General features: G+C 41.4%; 2 protein-coding genes across 4 annotated transcripts in view; one reads left to right on the top strand and one right to left on the bottom strand.

Moving 5' to 3' along the window:
- Positions 1 to 5513, bottom strand: part of LOC134535215 (uncharacterized) — a 23260-nt gene extending 17747 nt beyond the window's left edge. The window contains exons 1-2 of one of the 2 annotated variants that reach the window (XM_063374264.1): positions 5337 to 5513; positions 2378 to 2633 (exon numbers count right to left, since the gene is read on the bottom strand). The gene's annotated coding sequence lies outside the window, so the exon portion shown is untranslated. The remainder of the gene's footprint in view (positions 1 to 2377; positions 2634 to 5336) is intronic. The other variant, XM_063374265.1, reaches the window with a different exon arrangement.
- LOC134535216 (beta-1,3-galactosyltransferase 5) lies at positions 1990 to 13136 on the top strand. Of its 2 annotated transcripts, XM_063374267.1 has the most exons (6): positions 1990 to 2110; positions 2417 to 2520; positions 5390 to 5600; positions 6515 to 6755; positions 9762 to 10262; positions 11561 to 13136. In XM_063374267.1, exons 3-6 carry the CDS (start codon positions 5441 to 5443, stop codon positions 11763 to 11765), a joined length of 1107 nt encoding a protein of 368 aa, XP_063230337.1. In that variant the 5' UTR covers positions 1990 to 2110; positions 2417 to 2520; positions 5390 to 5440; the 3' UTR covers positions 11766 to 13136. The 2 variants fall into 2 exon arrangements, with proteins under 2 accessions (XP_063230337.1, XP_063230336.1); XM_063374266.1 differs by lacking the exons at positions 1990 to 2110; positions 2417 to 2520 and having other exon boundaries at positions 4642 to 5600.

Here is a 13136-nt window from a genome sequence, read left to right as displayed (position 1 = left end):
CTAAGTATTGATTGAAAATTGAAAAGAAATATTTGCATGCCTATTAAATTATAAGTTTCTGTAATGGTCTGTTGATGGTTGATGGTAATAACAAATTAAACGTGGTATATAAAAGTGAAATGTTGTTATTCATGCCTCAGAAAAATAAGCAGGGCAAAAAGTCACAACTATCATAGGTATAAAATCTATCCCCTAGGCAGGAGGTAAAGGTCTAGAGGGATTCCCTGTTGGGAAACGACGAAAGACCCCACCAGCACCGACCGAACTAATGCGGACAGTAATGTCCTAGTTGTAGTTCCCGGTAGGTAACTTGCTTAGTAGTTTCTTTCCACTCTGTCCAACTCTTCTTCCGGAACCATCCCTCTGTTCCCGTATTCAACCCGCTTGATTTTAATGCATGATCGTTAGCATTCCACATGAAAGAGCTCAGGGTTTTACTTGTGTCTGGGCCAAACTTATTTAGTTTCAGTCTAGAATAGTCAGTGAGGGGAGTTAGCCATGGCGCCAATCGCAGCCATGGCTGGCCAATCCCCCTCCTAGCACATGATGCATGCGACTCCTGCGTGGCTAATTACCTGCATGATTTAATGAATTGTAATCAAAATATATATTAAAAAAGGAAATAAAAATCTATTATTTATAATCCACATGTTCTCATGTTGCACATAAACCTATAATACGAAACTCAGGACTGAAATTTAACCAAAAATTCTTTGAAATGATGCCGAGTGTGATAAACATACGTACATTTTTTTTAATACATTTCTTGACGCGAATCACATGTAATTTCCGCAACTGCAATTAGAATTCGCTGCCTAAACAGCTGCTTTTGCTATCGGATCATTCCATCTTGTTACAATTCATTAAAAAAATTATTCTATAAAGTTTCCGTTTGACTTTGTGAACTTTTATTTGCGCCATCCGCCACAGATGACAGCACCTTGTTTGTTACACATTTCCGTTCCATTCACGAAATTACTCCTACCAAATGTGGTATATAGAGAGCTAAGATGTTTACACATAAAATAAACAAAACAGAAGTTGCACGATGAAGGCAACTATTCGGGCGTGTACGAAAGGATTTGTGACTCGTAGGCTCGGCCACAAACTTGGGGAAGCCTTCATTTCACAGACGAGAGAGCCACACCCGAAGTTCCCCGAAGGTTGCTTAGCAAATAACTTTTTAATATGTAGCTATCCAGGGCTAGGAAACCGTTTAAATGATTTCACAGTATCTTTAATGTAGCTATCCTAACCATAGGCGTGCGCAGGACTTCAGTATTGGTGGTGCCAGATTACACAACAGCCCTGTCATTCACGGACCCCGAGCATAAAGCGGGGGGGTCCGGGGGTCCTCCCCCGGGAAAATTTTGATTTTAAAGCGTAAAATGGTGCTATTTAAGGTGTTTCCGAACAAAAACATTAAATACACAGATGTAAAAATTTTAACATTTTTTATGACAAATTATGGCTTTGAACGTTATATACGCCAAGAAAACTACTAAACTATTTACAGTTTTAAGCTTTGTTGAGCCATAAAGTAAATTGCACAAAATTGTTTCCCTTACATGTTTTCTGAAGACGCCAAATAAATGCTAGAAAAAACATTCTCAAATGTTAAGTTTTAAAATAAAAAAATCAAGGGAGTTTTTGTAACATACCTTAAATATGTAAAATATTAAAATAATAAAAATACACAAATAAGAGTGGGCAAAAGTTTTAGTTTTTGGAATACAACAAAAATGTTTTGTCGGCGACTGCATATAAGTCATCGAGTAAGCCTATCCTTTTAACTAACTAAACTCTCTCTTTTTTTAAATAAACCCTGGCGGACGGCGGCTATTATTCCGTGCGCCTGCCGAGTGGAGTGAACAGTGGACACCGAGCGCGCATACTATGTAATTCGAGGAGAACTAGGAGAAGTATTTACATTTCAGAAGTTTCGTAGCCGCGGCCCGCGTGTACAACACAAGTAATTCAACTGTCTTGTTTCCGTGTGTAAAGTTGGTTCGATTGATAATTGATATACTGATAGTGTTATGAGCACATATCTGTAACTCGACACGATTGGAAAACATATTTTTTTTTTGTGGAAATAATACGGATTTTTGTAAGTATGTATTATTTCTGCTTGTAAAAAACAAAATAACGTTAACCCTAATGGTGGTGCCAAGGCACCTGTGGCACCTACCGTGCGCACGCCTATGTGACCTAACCAAATCAACAGCCCACAATGTTTTTTAAAGTATTTATAATGTAGCTAACCTAACCTAATTGACCATTAGTTATCATGAGTTGTCCAAAATAAATAAACCCCGAAGATGCACGATCGGGAGTTTGGCTCTCTCGTCTGTGAAAAGCAGGTTTTCCTACAAACCTGTGTGACCAGTGTTTTTTTTCCTCCTCTTCCCACAAGCCTCCGCGTGAGCGAACAAGGACGCAGCGGCCACTTTCAGTGGGCGTGGCCAGTCGGTCGGCAGCTGGCGTCCGGACAGCGTTTCATGGCGGCCACATTGTGCGGTAAGCCTCCATCACTCGCCAGTTGCCACTGGCCTGCGATGTGCTCGGGTCGCTACCTGACTCGTCCACTGTTGTCACGGCAGTCGGTCAACTCGCTGCCGCCCGTTTCGTTCCTGGATTACAATTCTCGCCGTTGTGTTTCTACTGCACGTTTAACAACTGGTCGATGAACTATTTAAATACGTAATTGTTAAAATAATACATAATATGGTTTTAAGATGTTTTTGTGGACATATATACACCATTGTTGGTTACACGTGTACTAAAGAACATAGCACACAAAATTCTTCGAACGAAAGTCGAAACTGTTGGGTATTTATTTTTTTATTTTAAATTTTTTTTACTAATTCCTTCCTGGAATTTTCTGCGCTATCTATGTTATTTAATTTTTTTACATAGTGTGATTTGGGCTTGCTCTCTATGTGTTTGAACATTTGTATATTCATCTTCTTTGTCATTGAGATTCCTGTGACATACAGTGCAACCGGCAATGACGTATGTCCACAAAAAATCCATAAATCAATCTTCCCCATTGCAAGAAACATTCGAAGAACAAAACAATATTGCTATTGCTCGATTAGATTTTAAATAAAAAAATATTTGAATCTAATACAAACATCTAGTAAATAACATGGTGCAGGAATACATACATAACCTCACTCTCTGCAATCGACACTCGCTGACGCAGCTACAACTCGCTCGAATGCGCATGAGTTTTTTTTTTCCGTTGCGGAGTAGGTGGTAAACTCGCCAATGAAATCGAGGCTGTTCTGACGTGCGCGTAGCATTATTGTTTCAACGTTCTTGCCGATGGTCTTACCTCCCGGCTGGTGGAAGCAAAACAGGCAGTTTGTCTTAGCATCGCTTTAAATCTAGTTCGCAGTGAGATACGCACAACTTTAGAAAGTATTTTTTTTTTTTTTTTCGTTTCCACCTGTCGGTCTTTTGTATCCTTCCGCCATTTTACTAAAGCCTCAACTACGTCGGACGAGTTTACTAGCTACTCGTCAGTGAAAAAAAGAACTCATTCCCGTTTGAGTGAGTTGTCATTATCTCAACGAGCGTCAGTTACAAGTCAGCTAATAAAATTTGCTTACTCAATTATATATTGATATTATATTTTCGATATGTAACATCTCAGCTTTCGGTATGCCGAATTTGGTGGGAGTAACGTCGTGTTTGCGACGGAAGTCAAGGAACGAAAATGTGTAACAGTAAGTAGGAAGAAGCACGTGCCATTCAATTTTATTCTGCGGAATCAATAATACCTTCCCGTTAAACAGGATTATAGTTACGTTCATCAAAGGGGAACATTTTTTACAGGTTTTTTTCCTTTAACGTATACTTAAAAAAATTACAGCCATTTTAAGATTTTGAAATAACTCTTTCTTTTAATTATACCCTGAATAAAAATAAAGTATAAGTACATTCAAGAATATCAACGGACCAATGAATCACTCAGTGCAAAAGAGATATAAGTACTTATTTTTAATAACTAAAAGTGCCATCCTGTTATCAGAAATACTTATAGTTTGGTTTTAAAGAGAGAAAAACTTTCTCATTTTTTTTTTATTATCTAAAACGAATACTTTAGAAGATAAGAGCCTTGGATGTTCGGTACATTGATACATTGACAAAGACGCAATGTTTGGGCCAGTTGTCTATATTATTGTCTGACGAACTCTCTAATCACATCTGCTGCCATATATATATATATATATATATATATATGCTTGAATCCTTAGATCTTTCTATCTCACCATGCATCTTACCCCTAGTAAAATCTTTTAGTTGTGGAATCATAACTAATTAAAAAAATACAGGTCGACATATAACTAAGTAAATTAAATGACAGTAAATGACATTGTTATACTATTTTTATAAACGTATGATGAAAAGCCCTGGATGATTATATCACTTGTTACTGGAATAATGACGACTCGTTTAAGTAGGTGTCTTACAATTTTTAACTTAGCCTAATAAAAAAACCGATTGTGTATTACTTGTTACCTCAAAAATATTAATAAAGACCGCAGGCTTCCCCGGTCATTGACTCCATTTTCTTGGCTTCTGGGTGTAGGCCGTGTCCGGTGATTGTCTTGCGACTCTGCAATGGCTGCCGAAACGTCGCAAGACAATTACCTGACGGCCTACACCCGGAAGCCAGGAAAATGCATTAAAAATATTAAACTTTTCAGAAAATATTAATAATTTTACCTGGCATTTCAATATTCTCAAATTTGTTACGATTCTGACAGCCAAGAAACATGAAATGAGTTTATGTGATAGAAATGCAAACCATATCATGAAGTAGCCAGTGGCATATTGCAGTTAAACCTAAAAAAAATTTCAATTCTGCAATAAATTAAATTATCCTTACTTGTACAAACCAAAAACTTTAAAATTGTAACTTTGGCAGCTCATTATGCAAAAAAAGTATGCGCTGTATTTTTTTTTTTTCATTTCGTGAAAGTTAAACAATTGACAAAGTCTAAACGTTGATCAGTAGAGACCGGAAAAATTCGCGGATTCATTTCGTGATAGGCTGAAATTCAAACATGTGTACAATTTTTCTGGTTCTGCTATTGGCTCGCAGTTTAACTGGAGCTCTCTGGGACATTGAGAGATTATCGACCAAAGAAGCGTCGAATCACAAGCTACCCAGTGGAGACGCCTCACAATTTAGTACCCACAATGAACACGCGTGTTTGCTTGAGAAATGCAGAGGATAATGGAGGCTATCCTAGAGGTCATTGAATCCGCGAATTTTTCCGGTCCCTATTGATCAGTGATTAATATAAATATGAAACCATGACCTGGAATGGGAGGCGGTAGCTAATTGTAAGCTATGCTTGCTTCTCTCGTGCAGCGAGGTCTGCAGACGCGAGCAGGCACCGCGCGCCAGTCGCCAGATGACGCGATGGGTCGGTGCGGAAACGCAGCGCTCGCTGGCGCACTGCTGGCTCTCTGCGTGGCCGCCATCTTGTCTCTGTGCGCCATCTTGGACTACACGAGACCAGCCCCTCCGGTCCCCGCCGCCCCCTCCTCCACCGCCGCTACCAGTCCAGACCTGCTTAGCGGCAAGTAACCACTTCACGCACCTTCAGTGGCGGATCCAAGGGGGGGCACCAGGGGCAAGTGCCCCCCCCCCCCGAAAAACCAGTTGTCTGCTACATTAATATTGCCGACAAAAATTATTGTTTCTGAAACCAATAAAATATTTTAATATAATTAATGCATTTCTTGTAGAATCATAAAATCTGTTGTTTGGATGTAATGTGTAGTGTGAGTAGATTAAATAAAAATTCAGTAATTTTAAGACATTTCTTCTCTGGCTATTCTGAAATCCTAGAGTGCCCCCTCCGAGGTGAATCTCTGGATCTGCCACTGACACAGCTTGCAGTAGCTAGCTGCATGGGCGTCTTTGGCACATACCGTTGGGGGGGGGGGGGGGGACATAAAATAAATTTATTTATTTAAATGCTAGTACCTCCATCGAAAAATGTATAAAATGTCTGTTTATTTTCAAACTATGCTTTGTACGTAATCTTTATTTGACACCTGATCTACTACTGTATGCCATCACTGTAAATACTTGTATTTTATAAACATGATAATAGTATAAATTAAACTATTGGACGTACTTAAAAATATTTGGGGGACGTCCCCCCCCCCTCCGGCAGATACGCCTGTGGCTAGCTGTGACGGGAGAAACCACCGACAATATATTCGGAGCACTGTAGTTTTTTTTTTTGTAAATGGAACAGAAGTATTCATGTAAAAATTACAGATACTTGACAATTTGTACATTTACATGAAAAAAAATGTGTATCACTTCAAACACACAACTTAGAAACGTCATAACTTAGAAAGTCATAACTTAGAACTATCACAACTTAGAACAGGCATAACTTAGAAGATTCTATCTTGTATGTTTCTAAGTTATGTGCTTCTATGTAGTGTGTTTCTAATCTGTGACTGTGCGACTGCGCAGGCGTGCTGGGGCTGCGGCTGCGGCTGCTGCTGGACAGCGCGCCCTGCGGCCAGGCGACGGCAGCGCTCCTGGCGGTGGTATCGCACGCCGGCCACGTGGCGGCTCGCAGCGCGGCGCGCCGGGCCTGCCCCTCCTCGCAGCTGGCGGCCTCCGGGGCCCGCCGCGTGTTCCTGCTGGCAGTGCCGCGCCCCGCCGACCCCGACCACGTCTCGCCCCAGGCCCTGGCCGACGAGGCCCGCAGGTGGGCTGTCCTACCCCCTCACCCCTAGGGAAGCCTTCTTCTCACAGACCAGACAGCCAAACTCCCGAGGTTCCCCGAAGTTCATGCTTTTAAGAGGCCACTCCAGTGTTTCAGGGGCACTACGCAACCCGCGTCAACCTCACAAGATTCAATTCTATTTTCATTCTGCTCATAACTAATTAACTAATATAGATTTCGAAATGATGCTTGCTTGATATGTAGGACAACTATGCTCTTATCAAAGCCCCTTTCTTCAAAAACGTCCATAAATTATGGTTTTATACTAATCTTTACTAATATGCATCAGTGTATTGTCTAGGTTTGAACCATAATTTATGGACGTTTTTTGAAGAAAGGGGCTTTGATAAGAGCATCGTTGTCTCACATATCAAGCAAGCATCATTTCGAAATCTATATTAGTTAATTAGTTATAAGCAAAATGAAAATATGATTGAATCTTATGAGGTTAACGCGGGTTGCGTAGTGCCCCTGAAACACTGGAGTGGCCTCTTAATGTAGCTATCCTAACCAAATCAACCGTCCACAATGTTTTAAAGTATTTATAATGTAGCTAACCTAACCTAATTGACCATTAGTATCCTTTTATCAACACATTTACAATGAACAAAAAAAAAACCCGAAGATGCACGATCGGACGTTTGGCTCTCTCGTCTGTGAAAAGAAGGCTTCCCTCACCCCTGGTGACGCACTCGGGAGCGCGACTCTTGCAGCGGGAACTCAAACCACGTTTCGCGCGCCATCTGTTGCTTGGGCTCATAACTGATAGCAAGTAAACTTGGCTAGAGGTTCAAAGCCAAAGATTTATGTACCTAGAGAACGTTAATTTAGCTTCTTGACGACTAATTGCTAAGTAAAAGAGTTTTAAACTGTGCTAAAAGGACTTTGCAATAAATATATAATGTAATTATTGTTCTTCCTTTTAAAATTAACGGAATTTCGAACACAACGGAGCGTTGTTTATGTGAAGCGTCGTCATGGCAACGACCGAAGCTGCTGGCGCTCGTGAACACGCCAAACAAAACACTGCCGAAAGTCCGGGAAACAAAACGGAACAAAAATAAATGAACATCATAAGAGTTGCGGCGAACCTGTAAATACCGTAGTATTACTATATATATATATATATATATATAAAAGTAAGAGATGAAAAAATTTCTGGTATGCCGCACCACAAAATATTTGCCTACCAAAATATATTGAATTATTTTCACCGTTTTTTTTTGGCCTGATAATGACTGATGCATTACTTCTCACAATCAATCTAGCTATATGTTGGTAATATAATATTAAAGCTGCTATCTAGTGGTTGGGTCTTAAAACTACTTTAAAAAAAAACTAGGTCTCAGTTTTGGAAATTAGAGTTTCTTCCCCAGGGCCTTGTGCCTGGCAGGGCCCCGCCTCATACCTTTAAATACATTAGCACCTGTGGCGTGAGCTATTCCACTTCACTGACCAATACAATGACAATCACTCTTTTAAGCTAAATTAGCTTGGCGCATACATATTTGCTCAAACTGTTGAGTGATGCTGCTGTCTATGGACCAAGGGTTCCGAGAAGGTTAGCTGTCTGATAGTTCATTGAAGTCTCCAGGAAACAACTAGACCAACTTTGCTGCTGAAGACGTAGGCACGGTGCTGCCTCCTTGACGGATCGTCCCAAGGCCCGGAGGACTTAACTTCTGCGGTGTTGCTGCCCTCTGTCGTGAGGCTTCGTTCCGTCCTCGGGCATAACTGCCTCGCCGTCTTCGCGCTCAGCTGGCCACCGTCATGTTAGGAGGCCGTTCTCGAATCTGCAGGCAATCTCTGAACGGAGCATTGTGTAACCTAGTTAGTTCTATTGTTTAATGTTGGCACCAAAACACGCCCTTTACATAGTGACCTATCGGTTTTTTTTTCATCGAATAAAGGTTACTTTCTGCACTATATATTTTGTAAAATAGAAACAACATTATCACTTCTCCAGAGAGGAGTGTCATTTTGTGCTGAGGGGCTTCGACCAGAACAAAAACATGATTGTATCGTTAGGTAGGTTTAATTTCTGTTAGATTTATTTTGTAAAAAATTATTCAGAAATGATTTTTTTTAAATAAAAAAAAATTGGTTGTCTGTGAAGTCGGTTTACGGACGATAGTTTAACGTGACGTCATAACAAAACATTGATGAAATGATTGATCCAGAAGAAAATGAAATATCATGAGACTGAGCCGCAATAGGTTTTTGCAACCAAACCATTTAGGCATTAAAAATATTACGTATATTCTTTGAGGAAGAAATTTTTTTTAAATTTTTCTATCTTTTGTATGATAAAATCTACCTCTGCATACTTTTATGAATAAAATTGAATCATTTTTATTGAATTATCACTATTTTGTATGGATACAAAGAAGGAGTGAAATGAAATCTACAATTTTATTAATAAATTTACTTTTATATGCATTCATTAATTCAAATATATTCATTACTTTTGAAGTGTCGCGCGCGCCGTATTTATATTTACAAGTACAAAAAAAAATACTGCAGGGCCCAGGATTCGATCCGTCAGCGATGCTAACCGCACGGCCACGAAGCCATATTGGAAATAATTGATTCATATTATATATATATATATGCTTTTTTGTGTTGTGGGAGTTTTAAAAACGTATGTAGTTCATCATGTTTATTTCTATAGTGGTAGGCGGGAAATTAAAAATATATATTGTCGGCTGCAAATCGGTGGACGATCGTTAAATTAAATAATATTAATAATTCAAACGACGGAAAATATGATTGAAAAGTCAAATCGATTGTTGTTCCAATCGAGTGGAAGAGAGATGCCACGCATGCGTACAATGAGCATAACAGGACACATCCGCAGTGGGACATCCGTAGTGGGACAATGTGCGTTACGGGACACTTTTTCCGCGCGTGCAGCCGGCGTTCATCGATTTATTTAGACGTTGTGACGTCAGAAGGTGGTGTCGCGTGACGTGCGAGGCTGCCCCGCAGGTTCGGCGACCTGGTGCAGGCCGACTTCGCGGAGGCGTACCGCAACCTGAGCTACAAGCACGCGCTGGGGCTGGCGTGGGCGGCGCGGCGCTGCCCGCTCGCCCGCCTCGTGCTCAAGATGGACGACGACGTGGCGGCGGACCTGCCCGGGCTGCTGGCGCTGCTGCTGGCGCGCGACCCTCCTCCCCCGCTGCAGGGCTACCTGCTGGCGGGGCGGCGGCCCGAGCGGGACCCGCGCAGCAAGTGGTGCGTCACCCGGGCAGAGTACCCGCCCGAGCAGTACCCGGCCTTCCTGTCGGGCTGGCTGTACGCCGCCACGCCGCGGGTCGCAGCCGAGCTGGTGCGCCGCGCCGCGCGCCTGCCCTTCTTCTGGGTGGACGACGTGCTGCTGACGGGGCTGGCGCGGCGCGCGGCGGGCGTGCGGCTCGAAGACGTGCGGGACCTGCGCGGCTTGTTCGCGTCGCACGCGGAGCTGCTGCAGTGCTGCCTCGCCAGCACCAGGTGCGGCCATCCACTCTCCTTCACGACCACACCGGCCAGACTTCCTCAACTTGGAGTACCTTGGCTTCTGGGTTGTAGCCGCGTCCTTGGCGCATAATTATACCGACGTTTCCGGTCGACATTGCAGTCGCCATCATCAGGGAGCAGTTACCTACTGAGGTTCTTACAAGTTATCCTGCCTTTATGTACTCTCGGCTGAGGGGAAGGTGCTTCCTGATTGGCTGCAGCTGTGGGCCAATCAGAGCCTTCCTTTCTTCTGGTTGGCTGGGCTGTTTTGCCAATCAGGGGCGATCTATCTGATGTTGGATGTGGATTTGAGGATTTCTAAAGAGTGGGTTCCATCTTTTGCTTAATTTGTAGCCATCTTCTCTATTAATATTTGCTGGTGTTTAAATATTTCTACTGATTCTCGAATGTATCTTTCCTTGTATTGTCGGATGTTGGATATGGTTACGCGGCTACAACTCAGAAGCCAAGCTACTGCAGGCAATGGCCGTGAAAGCCTGCGCACTTTATTATGTATTCCGGGTTGGTGCTGCGGCCGTGAAAATGACGTGGCCGACGTTATAGCACGCCTCGTTGCAGCTATTCTTCGAGGATGGCATGCCGAAACCATCGGGCACATGTTATTTTCGCGGACTTGGCCTCAAACCTGAAGCAAAGAAGAAGTATTTTCTAGATCGTAACCATTCAATATTATGCCTACGTTATATAAGCACACATAAATTATTTTGTTGAAACATTATTGTAGATGAGAAACATCAATTGACCCAATGTATATTTTTAAGGCCCTGGCTTTAATTTTTGTTTCTCTATTTTAAAAATTTTGAGTGCTAAGTATTGGATACCGGTACATAGAAACCAGGTTCCCTTTATGAACATATAGCCCTGTAAGTAATTAAAGAAAATGTCTGTTTACTTACGTACGCGCGTTAGAAGTTATAATTCTATTTAATTTTAGACACTGAACTATTTTGAAAATTAATGTAACAAACATTAATTAATAAACACTGAGTATTTAATATTAATATATGTTTATAAATTTAATTATTATTGAAAATCAATAAATATGCTGAAATTTTATACTAAATTATTAAATTTAACAATTCAATAATAATTGTAATAATTTAAATGCAAATAAATTATACATACATGAGCGTAATCAAACCTATATAAATACACTTGAAATTTTATAGGCACAATTTCTATCACTAATATTCACAATAAATATATGTTTTTCATTATATGGACCAGTATTGAATATCAATCACGCAACTAACTCGTGTAACCGGTTGCAGATACCAGTGCGACTTCATGGTGGGGCCAGACGGGGGCCAGCCGGAGATGCTCGTGAAGTTCCAGAGGCACGCCGACAGATGCCGCAGGCTGCGCTGCCCGCGGCGACCACAGAACGAGTCCCTGCGCCGGACGTGCGTGGTGAGGCGCAGCTCTGCGCCGCCGGAGCGAGGCCACGCCCTCGTGCGGCCCGTGCAGCTGCGCTAGGGGCAGCTGCAGATGGTCCAGAGGCGCGCCGCCAGATGTCTCTGCGCCAGAAGTATATCCCGTCGCCTGCTTTCCGTCATCCGTTCGACGGCCACGCGCGACTTGCAGCCAATCGTACGGTCAGAACCTTTTTCTTTCCGTCCATCCGTCAAAACCTCGGTAAGCTCTATCTTTTGACGGACGGGAGGTTGATATTATAACACAAATATAGCACAAAATCTTTAATTAATTTCTTATTCATCACTCAAACAAATTTCATATTAATATTAATAAAATTTTTCCCATTACAATATTTAAATTTAAGAACCGTAAACTACTAAATAGCACTATTTTACACCTTAAAATCCAAATTTTCCCGGGGGACGACCCCCGGACCCCTCGCTTTAATACGAAAAGGTGGGTGGGGGGGGGGGGGGCGCATGCTTCTCAACACCCCCCATACACAAATCCTGGCTACGCCACTGTATTATAATCTATGGTTTTAGCCGCGGCAGTCAGTTGTAACCAGAACACAGGCCTTAGGTGTTTTTATCCGTCTTTCAGATGTCTTGTATAATAACAATCCGGTTCTTAAGTCTCATGTTAAAAAAAAATCCAATTTTGATTCTGAATTTTTACGAGGAAATGTTAAAACAATATGTACAAAAAATTTTACACGAATAGCGAACGACATCTATACAAATCTGCTAGAGAAAAACATGGATAATTTCGGCAGCACTAAAATTGTGCAAATATGACGAACTGATGAAATCGAGTTGTAAATCGCTTGGCCGGATGCGTGTCCTTGACGGATGGACGGATGACGGACGGAGGCGATGTTCTATTGTCCTGCATTGGCGCGGAAACGTAGTCGGATCACGGAAACGGATACGGACTATTCACTATCGCGTCTGGTGCTTCCGCAAGCTACGAAATTGTAACAAATGGCAACCAATGAGATTGAATTTCAAGGTTACGAAATTGTAATTTAATTTAAAAAATATGTATCACGCTTCAAGATTATAGCACGTGCAGAATTTCCATTTATAATAAAATAAATAAACTACAAAATAATGATAGTACAAGATATTCTTGAAATTTAAACAATTTTTAACATATTCAGAACATAAAAAAGATTGTCGATACTCAGCTTCTGTTGATCGCACGGAGCAAACGTAAACGGAAGAACTAAGCATTGCCGAACTAATCAGTACCTCTCCTTCTCTGTCTGTGGGCCATTGTAGAACAGGCCTAACGACTTCCACAAGGACATACGAACATAACGTAAGTGAACATAACCTGTTCTGGTCACTCCACAAAATTATTATTTTTTCTTTTTTAAATTGTATTATATTAGTTGATTATAAAGCTGATAAAATTAATGGAGCATGA

Source organism: Bacillus rossius, chromosome 8 (genome assembly GCF_032445375.1).
Source record: "Bacillus rossius redtenbacheri isolate Brsri chromosome 8, Brsri_v3, whole genome shotgun sequence".
Taxonomy (NCBI): Eukaryota; Metazoa; Arthropoda; class Insecta; order Phasmatodea; family Bacillidae; genus Bacillus; species Bacillus rossius.
Note: the sequence above shows the minus strand (reverse complement) of the source record. Positions and strands in the feature narration are given on the sequence as shown.